Source organism: Artemia sp. Qi Xiang Cuo, chromosome 9 (assembly GCF_049724085.1).
Source record: "Artemia sp. Qi Xiang Cuo chromosome 9, ASM4972408v1, whole genome shotgun sequence".
Taxonomy (NCBI): domain Eukaryota; kingdom Metazoa; phylum Arthropoda; class Branchiopoda; order Anostraca; family Artemiidae; genus Artemia; species Artemia sp. Qi Xiang Cuo.
Window position 1 is genome coordinate 2,011,288 of NC_142802.1, and position 16,899 is coordinate 2,028,186.

At 35.6% G+C, this 16,899-nt stretch overlaps 1 protein-coding gene and 1 non-coding gene across 2 annotated transcripts in view; one reads left to right on the forward strand and one right to left on the reverse strand.

The window, feature by feature from the left end:
• Positions 1–16,899, forward strand: part of LOC148948213 (uncharacterized) — an 83,575-nt gene that overhangs the window by 60,408 nt on the left and 6,268 nt on the right. Inside the window, exons 6-9 of the mRNA XM_089094209.1 lie at positions 1,490–1,651; positions 8,579–8,675; positions 12,117–12,230; positions 15,355–15,449. Coding sequence (XP_088950335.1) covers positions 1,490–1,651; positions 8,579–8,675; positions 12,117–12,230; positions 15,355–15,449 — 468 coding nt within the window. The remainder of the gene's footprint in view (positions 1–1,489; positions 1,652–8,578; positions 8,676–12,116; positions 12,231–15,354; positions 15,450–16,899) is intronic.
• Positions 4,634–4,706, reverse strand: TRNAK-UUU (transfer RNA lysine (anticodon UUU)). Its single transcript has one exon. It is a non-coding gene; the product is annotated as a tRNA-Lys (tRNA).

Sequence of the window (16,899 nt, forward strand, 5' to 3'; positions counted from 1 at the left end):
GAGGGGGTCTTCAAAATAGAAAAAAGGAAAACTACCGATTTATTTGGTAATTATACAAAATTAAAGAAAATAGTTGTAAGATCCGGAGCCCCTCACCCCTCCTTATAGGCGCACAGATTTGTGCATAGATGAATAAGTAATGACAAAGAACTTCCACAATGAACATATTTAATAGGAGCATATGTCGAATCGAGGGGCTCGGATGGGAAGATTTTGCGAGTAACGAAAGGCTTCTTGCCCTTTACTCACCCAGTGCCATTCTCAACTCAAATTGCCCAGTGAAGTCACAGGTGGTTTGGGCATCTCCTTCAGATGCTACCAGTAGCCCCTGCTAGAATTATATACGACTTTGACCCCACATCCCAAGGTTGGTCATGCCCGAAGGACAGACTTTGGATCAGGTGGAAGGACAGCCTACAGAAGTTTCTCAACATAGCCGTCATTGCTGCTGACGAGGCCCTCCTTCATAGAAGCAGATCAGTCGACCTGAAGGAGCAAAGTTGCTACGCTCTCTACACCGTATATCATGCGGCAAGAGCCTTAAGTCAAGGTAGTCCTATAATTGAACCGGATATCAGTTTAAATGATGATAAAAAACCGTAAAAGATCGAATATTGCGCTTTTAGATAAGCAAAATATAAGGTACTTAGTCGAACTACATACTTCAAAAATACATCTCGAATGGTAGTCAGGAGTGCAGCTTTGTTTGCGTCCGTCTCTCAGCTACTCACAACTTTGAACTTATCCTTATCTCTACCACTTATCCTTTTTATTAAAAATTTTCATATACTTCGTGCCCACGTGGGCTTCATGTGCCCATGAAACCTACCATGCTTCGCTCGTCTCTAGAATCACAAGATTTGCGGGTCTATATCATCATCCTTGATATCTGAAGCTTGGCATCAGGATATTGAATGTAATATTTACAACGCAAAATATAAACGTATACACAGTGACAAAATCAGAGGGAAACTAATTACTCTTTTTTGAAAAATTAATGCTGAATCTTCATAGCTCCGCTTCAATTTTTTTTTTATGGGAGCCAAGATTTTGAAAAAGTGGCCCAATATTGAATAGAAGTGTGTTTTTACCTCAAAAATTTTTCGCTGAAAAATCCTGAAAATCGGGTTGATCTCGTAGTTGTCTCTACTAACAAGTCCATCAAGCTCTTTTGACCCCAATTTTAAATTTTTGGTTACTATGGTTTTGACGGATTTAAGACTAGATTTTCGAAATTCCCATAAATTTGTTTTTGCAACAAACTGTTACTATTAAGACTAATCGAAATAATAATTACCAGTTCTGAATCAGATACAAATGGCTATTTTTTCGTACTTGACAGATTTTCTTAACGCGCTTTCAATTTTTTGGTTACTATGGGCCGTGGTTCCTTTTTTACTAGATTGCACCTATCGCTGTAACCAGGATCGTGAATATCATTTAGTAAATGTACATGTAAAAAGATTATATTTAATTCCATCTTATTTAGACCATAATTGACCGAAAGCTGTTGGCTCCTGGTGGAACTTTGGTTGTCGACAATGTGCTTTTTAAGGGTCAGGTATATGGCGGCGAAGAAGACATGAATGAAAATGGCAAGGCATTGAAAGAGTTTAATCAGTTCGTTGCTTCAGATCCTAGAACAGAACAGGTAATAATGATCTTTAATTGCCATTTTGGGATTTTCCTAGTATATTTATTCATAAAAAAACACAGCTAATATTGGGGTATTGTTTGTGCTACTTTATTAGACTTGAAAATAATATAATTTCTTTGACCAGCCTAATTGGGAAAGGTGTTTGTGTTCACTTGTAGCCATGGAAATTCCGGCATCAATTGAAGATACAATCAGTGTTAGTATCCTTCAAGAAAAAATTGATATTTCTTCTTTTTTGCTGTACTTAATTTTCGGTGTTTTGACGCTTCGTTGCTGTCATACCTAAAGGTCACGTCGGAAATTTTCACTTTCTTTAATTACCAATTCGGAATTTTCCTAGCATATTAATTCATAAAAAACACAGTAATATTGGGGTATGGCTTGCAAGGTCATATCCAGGGGGGGGGGTCCCCCCCCCCGAAATTTTTGACCGACTCGAAAATAAGTCGAAAATTATTAAAACCTAGGTAAAAATCAGTAAAATTAGTCGAAAACTGAGTCAAAAATTAGTAACCCCCCCCCCCGAAAAAAAAGTAAAAAATTAGTAAAACCCCCCCCTGAACAAAAATCCTGGATACGGCCCTGATGGCTTGTGCTACTTTATTAGACTTGAAAATAAGATAGTTTCTTTAACCAGTCTGATCGGAAAAGGTTTTTGTGTTCACTTGTAGCCATCGAAATTCCAACATCAATTGAAGATTGACATTTTCCATTGATGATTGGAAAATGTTACTATTCTTCAGGGAAAAAATTGCTATTTTTTTTTGGCTGTACTTAATTTTCCGCGATTTGACGCTTCTTTGCTGTCATACCTAAAAGTCATATCTGAAATTTTCATATTTGAAATTGGTAATTGCCAAAAAATTTTCCAATTCTGGGATAATTGCCAAAAACGGTAGCTAAGCCATTTTCAAAGGGCGGATCAGCAGGCAATGTATTTTCAATCGCACTTTGATCCTCCTGATCTACATTGCACTGCTGCTTTTCCTTTTGAGAACAGCTTAGCAAACCATTTTTGCCAATTATTTCAGATGTTTGAATATCAGAAACGATCTCTAGACGTGGTAGTGACGCCTTGGTGATTTTAGTTGTTGGTTGGTGTATTTGGCAAAAACACCAACTTTCAAACTAGCCTGAAACCGACCCGGCAAAGGATCGGGTGAAAATTACTTCATTTTTAGTTGATGCCTGAATTCCCGTAGCTGTCGGTGCGCAGAAATATCGTTGCGTAAGCAGCCTTGCAGAAGTCCTTCAACCCTAAGTTCACACGGGAGCGAAATTTGCTCATTGTCGTAACTTAATAAACAATTTTGATGATTTTAATTGCTTTGTCAAGTAATTTATCAAGATAGAAAAAATTGCACTTGCCATCAGGCAATTGAATGGTTTTTCCATCAATACTTTAAGTATCACAAAAATAGGAATGATAGACGCAATTAGTATTGAAAAGGATTTGACTGAGAATCTGATAAGGGCTATGGGTGTCAAGTTTCGGACGTTATTCCTGGGGACGTTATCCCTGAAAGTTTTTCCGTCGACTCCTTCAAAAGAAGATTTATCAGTAAAAGTTTAGATATATAATTGCGCCGCAAATTTAGGAATAAAAAAAAATTGCAAAATTATTTAGTAAAAAAGAGAAAAGGGACACAAAAATGTTGTTCTGGTCCTGAAAGCATGAGAGTAAAACTTCAACTACGCTCTTTAACTTCAAATATTTTGCCAGTAAATGGAGGGTGATTTGAAATCCTGTGTGAATGTAACGGCAAATAATTATCCACTGATACGATTAACGAAAATTGTTAACTGCAGCATTTTTCTTCTGTGTGAATCAATGGCAATTTTCCTTTAAACTGTCCTGTTAGTGGCGCTGAATGATTAAAACGTATAATGTTATATACAAGTCAATAGTGGCCTCCTTAGTTTTTTGTTGTCTGTTTTTATTTTTTCCAGACTGAAGCGTTGAAGTTTCACAAGTTTCATAAGTTTATTAATCCACATTCACAAACAAATAAATAAATTCAACAACACTTTCACGTTGGAGAAAAACCTATGAAGTTTATACTTTTCGGCATTCATTGAAATTTAAGTTAGATTTTCTGAGCCGTATTTTTCTTAAACTCTGAAAACTTAAATTCAAACTAGGCTACCAAAGACATGAAAATAAAATCATTTTTTCCCCTGGGATCCATAGAAGATCTAGGCGATCTTCTAAGTTTTTCTTTCGGTTGTCCCAAAATCCTGAAGTTCTTATGAAAGTATGATATTGTCGCCTGTGTTGCATCGTTGAACCTTGAAAATTATTAAGCAAAACCTATTATTTAAATTTAACAACGCTATTCGGTCTTACAAATTCAAATAGTAATAAAATTTTGATTCCCATTCTTTTTTTTATCCTAAGTACAACTCCATCGTGAGAGGAAAGCTACACCTTCTTAAGCTATTTGGTGCCATGTAATTTGGTGCATGTGTTGTAACCTTAATTTTTTTCTGATTTTTTACCCGCGTTTCTTCTTTTTTTTTTATTTGGTGTCCACTGCTACCAAAAATGGCATAACTGCACAAATTAATGAATGACAACGATAAAAGAAATATTTATCTATCCACTAGTTGGGCAATGAAACCCAGGCCCGATAAACCTTTCCAGCGCTGTTACTCCTGTCCATGGGCCTGTCTATTTGCTTGTCCCCTTCTCACACCTTTGCAAAACCCTAGCTGTGAAACTTTTTACTGTTGCCTTGAAATTTTAATTTTAAACTGAAACTATAAAACTTAAAAAGTCAAAAATTTTATGTTCATGCTAGCCAAAAAAGACCTGCTTTGCCAAGTTTTTGTCATTCATCATTCAAAATAATCTATTAAAGTTTTAGTTATTTAAAAGTAGTTAAAAATTGAAATACATCTGAAACTATAGTTGATTTAGCAACTATAAAAATTTTTTCAATGAATGAAATCACGTTTCTGGAAATCAAAAAAATACGCCCGATAAGGGACTTGAACCCTTGACCTTAGGATTAAAAGTCCCACGCTCTACCGACTGAGCTAACCGGGCTTATTAAATTTGTTTCTTAATAAAATATATTGTAATCGCCAGCACGTCTTTGGGGCACTGAGAAATCCCCTGTAATTTGGGAGAGGGGTGAAAAAGAATACAACAACACAAAATTAATACCATTTAATGTAAATTTCGGTATTTTTATTAAGATAAATATGAATTTTAGATCCCACCCATATATATACCAATTCAGGGTATATATTTGCACATTCGGGGGGGGGGGGGAAAGTTTAAACTTACCTCTCAGTTACATCAGAAATAAAATTACCCCCACCCCCTAATGTGCAAATATATACCCTGAATTGGTATATATAGGGATGGGGCTAAAGTTCATTTCCGACAAAAATGATTATTATATTCGTAAAGAGCATAAAAAAGGCATCAAGTGGTATATTCACTTTAGTTGTAACTCAATAATATGATTTGGTAAATATTTACCTACATGATTTAGCTAATATGAAAGTGAAAATATCATTTGATGCCTTTTTTATACCCTTTCACGGTCCATGAGTTGCTTCTGGGGCTAGTTGCATCTTGAGCCCTTAAACGAGGCTCCAAAGGTAATTTATATGAATAATGAAAGAGCATAAAAAATCAAATGATACATTCACTTTCATCCTAGCTAAATTATGTGGCCAACTGCAAATTCACCATGAAATTTACCCACCCCCACCTCCCTAATGTACAAATATATAGCCTGAATTGGAATATATCCTGAATTGTCAATGGCAAAGTTTCGCATCACAAAATTCAGCACTATTTTTGTCGACGACATTTGAAAAACGTGAAACGGTAGGAAAACGGGGCACTTGTGCATTATATGTTACCCACCGCTATATACTGTACATGGAACTACTACAGATAAAACAGGTATTTGCTATATAAATGGATGGCAAAGCATGATTTAAAATTGCGTTTACAATATTTAAACTTTTGTTTTTTGGGGTTTAGGGGGGGGGGGAAGGTACTTAGGTTAGGTTAGGCTACGTAATTAATATATGCTATTCTTTACCCCCACCCCTCCTAATGTGGAAATAGATAGCCCAAATTTGTTTTTAAACTATTATATATTCTTCCTATTTTATTTTATTTCATTAGCATTAACCAAACTTCACTTCTTTCGTGGGTACCGTATAATGCACAAGTACCGAAAACAGTTTATATTTGAGGTACCTCATAAATGAGATTTGAATTGTTATAATTTATAAATAAGTATTTTTTGAATACGTTACTTATGAACAGCTTATTTATAAACTAGTGACATGTTTTTAACCACTTTTCAATAACTTAACTACTGTTGATAATTTCTTTGTGTGGTTACAAAGATGAAATACCTTTGGGACCCCTTTAAGGGCTCAAGATACAACTAGCCCCAGAAGCGATTCTTGAATTAAGAAAGAACATAAAAAAAGTGTCAAATGACAGGGCCGTTCTTTTACTCATCTATGTGCTAAGATCCTACATCTTTTGACAAAGAACGCTTAAAAGCGAAATCTTTGAACAAAGATCTTACATCTTATGGCGTTCTTTTGCAAACGTCTTTCATCATTCTGCTCTGATCAGCGGTCTGAGAACAATGATGAGTACATCATCAAAGTCTCTCATCATTGTTCTATATGACAGAAAGATGGCGTCTTTCACACTTTTTGCTAACATCTTTGAGCTGTAAGATCTTAGAACAAAGATGAGTTAAAAGGATGGAAATCTTTGCAGAAAGATATGAAATCTTAGTGCAAAAGAACGGCCCTGACGTTTTCACTTTCATCTTACCTAAATTATGTGGCCCACTAGAAATTTACCGGATAGGATGCATTGTCACGATAATGCCCATCAAGGCCATATCCAGGGGGGGAGTAGGAGTTTCCCCCCCCTGTACTTATCGTTTATATAATAAACACTCGAAAAGTGAAGTTTGGTTAATGCTAATGAAACAAAACACAATATGATGAAAATATAATACTTTAGTAAGAAAATTATGAAAACTACAACACAGAATTATGGAAGGGGGGCCACCCAGAGCGCAGTATATTAAATACGTAGCCTAACCTAATCAAGGTAATTTTTTTTTGCCCCTCAACCCCAAAAAACCTATTCAGAAATATTGTTCACGGGGTGAGAAACACCTGTTTGCCTAGCGAGCTAAAGGTATTGTCTTGTTAAAGAAGTTACTTGACTAGTTTTTGTCTTATGAGCGCGTCACAAATTCTAGAGTATCTATTAAATAACTGATAAGTACCCCCCCCCCGAGATGTTTTCCGACTCGTAAAAACGTAACGAAAATGGATATAAAGAAATTGTTTTAGCGTTTTTCAAGTTTTGTGGGTGTAACCCCCCCCCCCCCCCCCCAGAAAGAATCCTTGTGTAAAACACCCACCGAAAAAATCCTGGATACGGCCTTTACTTTGGGGTATATTTGCAGTTTTCAACGTAACTTAGCTAGGACGACAGTAAATATATCACTTGATGCCTTTTCCTATGCTTTTTCGTAATTCAATAATTGCTTCTGGGCGAAAATAAATTTTGAGCCTTTAAAGTGCTCAAAACAGCCCATAGTTACCAAAATTTCAAAAATGTGCGCAGGGCGAAAATAAATTTTGAGCCTTTAAAGTGCTCAAAACAGCCCATAGTTACCAAAATTTCAAAAATGTGCGCAGGGGCAATAGCAGGGGCGTAATTTTCTTTGGGGCAGGGGTTGGGGGAAGTTGTCCCTTCCAGACTTTGCCCTCCCCCAGACCCGAGTTTGCCCCCAGCTGAAATTTAGCTACTTCAAAAATATTGTCAAAACTATGATAAGCCTGCATAATTTAAAGATCAACAGAAATGGATCAGTTTTCTATAGTGTATATTTACCTTTATAGTATTATAAAGTGCATTTATAGTACTTTTATAGTACCATATAGTACTTTCATTGCTCCAAATGGCTAATTTTTCAGTTTTTACTGTCATTTTTGCTTGATTTGGGAAAATTAACTCCAACTTTGCCCCCCCCCCCCCCCACAGGATTTTGACGAAATTACGCCACTGCTTAATAGTAAAATTTTATTTTGAAAACAAATTTATTGAAATTTTTAAGAAGAGCCTGAAACCCCTCAAAAATTACATCAGAGCAAAATAAGGTCATTTTTGAGGGATTTCCGGCATTTTTTTTTAAATACATTAGAATTTGTTTCAAAATAACACTTTACTATCAAGACTAGGGAAAATAATATTTACCATCCATGAATCGGCAGGCAAATGGCAGTTTTTTTTACTACAATTTTTTTTTAGATACACGTTTTTGGAACTTTTGGTAACTATGGGCTGTTTTAAGCCAAACAAACAGATCAAGACGGTATTTTTATTTAAAACCAAAATTATTTTAAGTAAAAAATCTGAATTTTCAATCTAAAACTATGGCAGAATTCTTCCTAAAAACAAAATAGATTAGTTTACTCATCTTTTTTTTTTATTATTATTGAATTTGACTTCAAGCGAAAAATCGCGATCTTCAATGTGAAAAAAATTTTTCGGCTATATACTAAATGTTTCCGTGGCAGATTCTGGTGGCAGCGATAAATCTATAACTAACCTTGTTATAAATCAGCTTAATTTTTTCGTAGAAGTCTAATCTTTAATAGCTTTCAATATTCTTTTATAGTTTTGTTTTATGCTCAGTTTTTCTGTAGCTTAAATCTGCCATTTTTTTGTTGAAATCAAAATTAATTAACTTCAGGGCAGTTTTGAAATATCGTCGAAACTACCCAAAAAGTTCTGCGAAGATGAGACAATTTTCAAAAATATCGAATAGCGCTGTTTCTCGGGTAAAATCGCGGTTGCATAAGCCCCAGGTCAGAAATGCAACAATATCTAAATAATTAATATTATTGCAGGTATTGCTCCCTGTCAGAGATGGAATGTTGCTCATTCAACATGCTGAAAGCGCAGAAGATGTGGAGAAAGTCGAAACAAAAGATGACGTCTATAGTGGTATTTTGTTTCATCAAAACTAAAGTTCAAGTTTCTCAAGAAAATGTCGCCTAGCCTACCCATTTATATATATCTTACTGGGTCGTCGTCATTGTAAAATAAGGTCATCCCGGAAACATCCGGTTGGTTTTGTTAAAATCAAATGATGAAAAAGTTAAGAGCCATGGCTAATTGGAGAAAAGGTCAAGACAGATAGTTTGAGTGAGAAGCAGAATTGACATAAGCATTTTTCAGAATTGTATAAAAATAATGTTATTTCACTTGTTGATAGATAGTCTATCATTCTTCCATCCTAGGGCAGAACTAGCCATGGAATGAGTATAAATTAGATATATTAGCTTTGCCCACTGGGAAACCCTAATGCCGGAAATTGCAATGGGGATCATTGAGATTTTGGGTTGACTCATGACGGACAATGTCCACTGGGCTTGTATGCCAAACGGGAGACGTAATTTACCTGGACTCACAGGCGAGCAATTGACCTAAGCCTAATAGGCTCGCCTGCCTAGAGTCTCGGGGGGACTACCGGGTTTTAGGATTGACAAATGACTGACAAGTCCCCTGGACTCGCAGGCGAACGGGGATACCCATAGTTTTCGAAGTCTTTGGGTAAACGGCGGGAGTAGATATGACTCTCTTTTTGGACAAATACTTGTGTTAGCTTTTGGAGTGGTAAGCCCTTCTAGAGTCTCAGGCAGGTTGATCAAGTGCTAGAATTGACCCATCACCGCTAAGTCGCCTGGAATTGCAGGCAAACAAGCGTCCAAAGCCTAATAGGGCCCGCCCGCCTAGAGTGTCAGGCGAGCGACCCAATTCGTAAGCTCAGACAATTGCGCTAACAGAAATTAATTAAAAATTGGATGACCGACAAGTCGCCTGAATTCGCAAGCAAACAAGTGACCTAGGTCTAATAGGTGGGCCCGCCCACCTAGAGTGTTTGGCGAGCGACCCAATTTGTAAGCTCAGAAGTTGTACTAACAAAAGTTAATTAAATATTGATTGATCGACAAGTCACCTGAGTTCACAAGCCAACTAAGTCTTATGGGGGGGGGGGGGTCCGCTCGCCTAGAGTCTCAGGCGAGCGAACCAATTTTAGTACAAGACAAATTCTTATAGTACCAAGGACATCAAAACAAAAGCTTCTTTGCACCTTGGACTCATCTGAAATCTATTCATACCTAAAAACTGTGAATTTCTAAGATTTTTTATTTGGTTGTTTCAAAATTATGAAGCTTTTAGGGGAGTGCAATATTTTTGTCGCTATTGCCACATTGAACCGTGAAAATAAATAAGTACAGCTAATATTTTAAATTTGACAATGGTTTTTGCTTGTAATAATTCAGAAAATTGACATGTTGATTCCCAAAGACAACTGAAGACAAATGAAAACCAAATAAAAGATGAATGAATGTCTGGAGAATGGGTAAATTACGGACAAAACTGCAACCAAAGGCCTGTAAGTGGGCTTCTTCCTAGTAAAAAAAAAATTTGCCAAGCAGGATTGTTAGTTGAAACAAAAACACAATTTTCTAGCTAATATAGTTTTCAAACATGCAATTTCTAAACTTTAATGATCTGTAGCCCATATCTGGCAAAATTCCATCTACACAAAGTAGACACAATCAATGTTGACCTATTCGCTGAAGCACAGATTATCTGGTTTTATTGTAATGTGATCCTTTTTTAATTTATTACCTTTTTTTTATTGCATTACCTCTTTTTTTGCTTTTTCTTTCCAAGTAATTGCATTCTCAATAGCTGAGCCAGAGCTTTCACCTGCCTCTTGCCCTGGGATCTGCAGGTATTCTCTTAACTCTAATGCTATTTTGTTTTGTTTTTTAATCGGCCAAATTTGACTTTCTTCTAAAATGTATCTATGAAGCATAATTTTCATCCTTACCGCAGGGGTTATATTCATCGTATTCAGCTAACAGCATACATTTCTTGGCCATTTCGATTAAAATGGATGTTTGGAAATTCAATCCGATGCCACTTGAGGCCAGAGAAGTGTCCTGGGGGTCACAGGGTGCGGAGATTGCCGTTATGTGCCCTCTGATATTTTTTTTTTTTTTTACCTGGAAAGGGCATTAAATGCTGAAGTCCCAGATACAATTAGCTCTTTGCCAATTTATTGCAACAGTATGGTCTGTATAATAATGCTAAAAAAATATGCTTCCAGAATTCAAGGGGTCGAATACGAAAAAAGGTTGAACATGTATTCTGGTTACACATTAGTAAAAATTAAGAAAACGGCAATTCATGTGTTGTGGGGGATCAAACACGAATAAGCAACTTAGAAAAAAAAAGTTGGGTAAAGGATACGCCACTACACCCTTAAAGTCCAAACCGGCAATGTTGATCTTTGTTTCTAGGCCCTTCAGCCAGGATGTGCAATGGGGCTTTGAGACCAGCTACCTTGTGCTTTTGCATACTCTTTCTGTTTACCTTCCCCAGGTTTTAGGTACCTATTTAGAGCTGGATCAACTCTGGCTCTGCTTGCAGAGTCACGCCACTGACCCCCGTCCCCAATCAAACAACTGGCCACACCAAGAATCGAAGCAATAAATAATATTTTATTGCTGCAATTACATATTATTATTGTATATAATACTGAATTATACTATGGTAATACAATGTATCATCCTCTTAATTATAAAATTGCACATGAATCAGTTAGGAATAAATAGGAATGTTTAAGAATACTACCAGCTTTTATGTGATTTTTACATCAGGTTTTGTACATCTTTTTGTAAATCGTTGTACTACTGTTAAGTATTTAACACTTTTTCACATTTATTACAAGATTCACTCCTCATTCTAATTTTACACGTAGTAGTTCGAATTTCTGCGAACCTGGATATGCCTCCTTCTGGCTTCTCTGCAATTTGCGGAGGTTACGTATTATAGAACGCGCTTAATAATGATTATAGGAAATATAAATAATGATTTTTATTAAGAACATTAAAAAACCTTTTTGGTAGTCATTACATGTTGTTATTATTGGAGTCTCTGGAGAAAAATAATGGATTTGCATTTGTATTTTGTTATTTTTTGTTTTCCATTAACCAGTATGACTGTTCTGTAATTTTTTTTCTTTTGGTTTCGTGTTTCTAATGGCCCTTATAATGTTCATTTATGTTTCCTATGACTCCAATATTGCTACTTCTGTAATTATTGCTATTACTATTATTATTATTATTATAATAATTTATATTAGATGTAAAACCTAATGCAGCGCAGTGTAAAACCTAAATAATTATTTTTCGGATCATGAGCTCGTTTGTCAAGTGTAGATTCCTAGAGTTTATGGCATTTTGTATTTGTATTGTTATAAATTATTTTTCCACAAACATTAATTTATTTATTCAGTGAAAAATATTTACTATTAAAATTAACTTAAATATTAATTTAACCGAAAATATTAACCTCTTCCTTTCCTAGGTTTGAATGGGAAATCAGTAATGCAGAGATTGCGATTGGACGGAAAAACTGCCCTGGTGACAGGAGCTGGTCAAGGTATTGGCCGAGCTTTCGCGCATGCTCTTGGTGAAGCAGGTAAGGTTCGTTTTTTCTTCTTCTTAATCTTGAGATAACATTATTAAAAGGTAGACAGAGAAAAGGAGCGGGGGGGGGGAGCCAAGAGGTATCAAATACCCCCACCCCCCCAAAAATATGTTATAAGTATAGTTTTAGCCTATACAAAAAATACATTGATGACAAAAATAGTTAAATTTATAACTGCACACATAGGCAGGAGATTGGAAAAGTCCACTCTGAATAGTTGCAAATGATACTTAGTAGCTGAAAGATACTCAAATATATAAATTCTGGATATTTAGGCTTAAAATGTACGTTCTGGAGCTTCAGATCTCCTGTTAAACAAATATTTCTTGACTCCTTATTTAAAACATCCATACAGTCCTCGCTAAGGAAGACTCAAACCCTGCCTAGTATCATACCTCATATACCTGCCCTTACTGGGATTACTCACTTATATTAGTTTCAGCACGATAGCTTTTCAGCTCCCCCTGGCGTTACAATTTTGCAGAAAGTTGATTATGCAGAGCTACAAAGAAAAAACATTTGACAAAATGAAGTACCCTTTCTTATCGACGTTTCTGCGTCATTACTCTATGATTGGCTGTTTTAAAGGAGAGTAGGCAATGACAATTCACGAAGCATTAGCTTTAAAGCAATCAAGGATTTTTTTTTGTCTTACATGCTGGGTAACCATCAGGGCCGTGTCCAGAGAGAGGGGTACCCGATTTGAACCCTACTCCCCTCCCGAAGTTTCAAATCCCCTCCCGAAGTAAACAGATTTTTGTTCTGGTTTTGTCAGGTTGTTTTGTGAGCCTGGATTGGAGATTCACTATTGTTTCCATATAATGGTAGTAGTGAGCAGTCTTATATTTTTTGGTTATATGTTTGAATGTGGATAATTATAGTTCCGCGTCAGGTGCAACCTAGCAAAGAGGGAACTCTATCCCATAGTAACCGAAAATCTAAAAACACGATTAAAACAAACGGTCAAGTGAGAAAGCTGGGAATGAACTTGCCATCTGAAGCTGGGGAATGATAACTATATTTCGATAATGGTAAAAGTTTATTGTGAAGAAACCTTTCTGGGAATTTCGAAAAACAGCCTAAAATGCCCATGAAAGCGATGTTGGATTCAAACGAAAACTGCACGACTTGAATCATCATAGCCGACACTCATATAAGTGAATTACAATTCTTCATCTTGAGCAACAAGGAAAATCACTTTCGCATGGGAATCAGTGATGTGGCTCCCTTTTCTTCTTTTTTTTCGTTGCCACTGGTGGGGCACTGAAATATGACAAAGAAAATTGGATCACAATTGGAGACAATGGGAATCAGTGAGGTGTCTCCCTTTTCTTCTTTTTTTTCGTTGCCACTGGTGGGTCACTGAAATATGACAAAAACATTTGGATCACAATTGGAGACAATGGGAATCGGTGATGTGTCTCCCTTTTCTTCTTTTTTTTCGTTGCCACTGGTGGGGCACTGAAATATGACAGACATTTGGATCACAATTGGAGATAATCGGAGACAATGGGAATCAGTAATGTGTCTCCCTTTTCTTCTTTTTTTTCGTTGCTACTGGTGGGGCACTGAAGTATGACAAAGAGTCGTCCAAGGGCTAATTTGAAAGCTAAGTTTAGTATCTACGTCCTTTTTGTAAGCAATGCGTGTAAAGTATATTCAATGTGAATGTTTCACCTCGGTGAGTTAAAAAATGGATTTTGGTCTAATCATGACGCAAATTAAGGACACGTGTGTTTTAATTCTGTCCTTCATAAGAATAGAACTTTCACAAATTGAATTCACAAATGAATAATAAATTGAAAAATTCTGTTTGAACTTCTAAGATTCGTCTTTCTTTGGATTTTGAAATATACGACTGTTAGAAAGTTGGTAACTTTTGAGTACTTTTTGTTAAAAAATACGATTAAAAAAGTTTTTTTTCATAAAATACCGTTCAACCAGCTTTGACTTCAAATCATATTTAGTCGAATTAATATGTATTTCGCGTGTGTCTGCCAAACCAACCGCTGAGTTGACCAGCCTTACCAGCATTCCATTGTTATTAGTGGCTACATGTTTATGCCCAATAAAGCAACCTTTAGTTTTTCTTTAAATTAATTTTTTTGTTTATTCTTTGGTCAAAAGTTTTTGGTCTATTTGAGTAATTTATTATTATTTTTGAAAAAGTGTGTATTATTATTTTTGAGTATTTGTGAGAAAGTGTACTTGCTATTTTTAGCAAAGTCTGTTACCACATATACTGTTACCACAGTATACCACATAGTATACCACTGTATACCACTGTATACCACACAGTATACCACTGTTACCACATATAGTTTTGACCTCTATACTCTTTCCTTGGAGGAGAGCACTTTAGCCACTTTGCCGCATAACTGTAAAATATAGCTAGGTTGACAGTAGCTGGAATCTAGTAAAGAGCAATCCATGGGCCATAGTGGCCGAAATTTTAAAGACATCTTTTTGAAGACACTGTCTAGTGACGAATATTTTTCATATAATACTATTCATAAAATAGAAATTCTCATTCAGATTGAACTGAGAGATAATTTGTAAATATGATTTCTATTTATGTAATCATAGCTCATAAATCACATATTTTTTAAAATAAAAAAAGGGTTTGTGAACGTTATAGATACCTTGAGAAAAGAAACATTTACGAAGAGCAATGTCAGTTTCGAAACCGTCTGCCACCCTACCCGGTAGATCCATAACTTATCACGAATATTTAAGAGAGAAAAATGGGTTTAATTAGTCTAAGAAATTATAACGAATATGTACTTGGGCATATATCTGAACACGTATTTTGTGTAGATTTGATTTCTTAAAAATAAGGCTTAATATCCTAAAATTGATATTCGATCATTTAGTGGTAAGTAATTTTCTTATAAGTCAATTAGATTGATTTTTTTCCTTATACATATGATGGCTTTATAAAACGAATGTTTCCTTGATTTAAAAAGACGATTTCAGAACACCACAGAAAAGTCGATTCACATGAAATATATAGGAAATCAGAGGAATTTTTTTTAAAAATCTTGAGATCTAGGAAATGGGGTTCCGAAAACCACCCAATTATACCACGCCCAATAACCACTCTTCAATCTTTTAGGTGCACAAGTGGCAGTTGTGGACATAGATACCTTAAGAGCAGACCGTGTTCGAAGAGAACTAATTTCTAAGGGGATCAAAACCATTTCTATTCAGGTGAGAGGTAAATAGAAAATCTAGAGTTTGGTGCTCTGCTAAAGATACAGTGCAAAAATTTTCAGTTTTAGTATGAAACGGAATTATACACAACAACCCTATATTGCTAGACTCCCAGTTTTAAATTAAGCACTGTGGGGTCACTGTGAAATCTATCCTCCTTTATCCTCTATGCCAGTTTGATTACTTTAAAGAGGTTTGACTGCATCTCATGCTGAATGGAATACTCTGCCTGAATCAGCCAAAAAATGTCACTCGCTTGGTGGTTTCAGAAAAATTTTAGAACATTTTCTGAATATTATTTTTATATTTTCTAAATTCTAATTTATTTACTTTTTTTAAATTTTGGCGTTTGGTTAGTGCCTCCGAGACAACTTGGGATTATGTGTTCGAATTATTGATGCGTATGGGTCTTTGCTTCCCGCTTTATTCGGCGGGTTGTCAGGGGAGGGTGGCTCTTCTTCACTTTCTTATTTAGGGTATTTTTTCCCCTTTGTGATTTTTTTCTCCCTGCATTTTAAACCATAGAGCCCTTTATATGAGCATTTATTTACTTTTATTGTTCATTAGTGTTTATTTATTGTATGTTAATAAATATTCATCTATCTATCTATCAATGTATCAAATTTGAACAAAAGGCTCTTTATGTTTGAAAGTTGAGTTCCAAAATACTTTTCAATAAAAATTTTTATTTCCAAGACACATTATGTGAAACACCATAAAATTCTAGAACAGTCCCAAACTGGCTCCTAAAGTCCTGATGGTACCAGGTCACATTTTTGGGGTTAAACTTTGTTGTAACTCTGTTTGACTTGAACTAACAGCAATGATGTATGGACAAGAAATTTTGAAGAACAACATTACCTTCTTTTTAAGATATTTAAGCGGGTTTTATTATTTAACGTTCTGGCTCCATATGTCAGCTTTGTGTCCAAAAATCTGGATTTTTTAAAACTTTGACTGATAGCAGCACGGGGTAACGTCATTTAATCAAGCTAAAATTTCAGCTATCTCAATATCTGGAAAGGAGAATTGTTTTATGGGGTCCAGACGAACAAAATTCCGACATCAATTTTTTGCGGTCACCCTAAGAAACACAGAAGAGCCAATCAGGTTTTAAAAAGGTTGTTATGGTTGTTAATTGTTATTGTTATGGTTTTTATTGTTATGGTTAATTTTTGTTATGGTTGTTATGGCTTTTTCAAGGTTGCCAGGTTGTTATGTGATTGCCTTTTCTGACATAAGCTTAAGAAATCATTTCATTGGCTTGCAAAATTACCTGACAAAAGTAGAACAGCGCAGTAAGAACTTAGTGGGGAAATAGAAAATATAATCGTTTCTCTTTGGTTGAACTACTACAACCATACGCATGTTGTGAAGCCTGAGAAGGTTTAGATTTCTCTTTGGTAGAAATTGAAAAAGTGGGCCTTCTGTAAAACTAGAGGGAAAC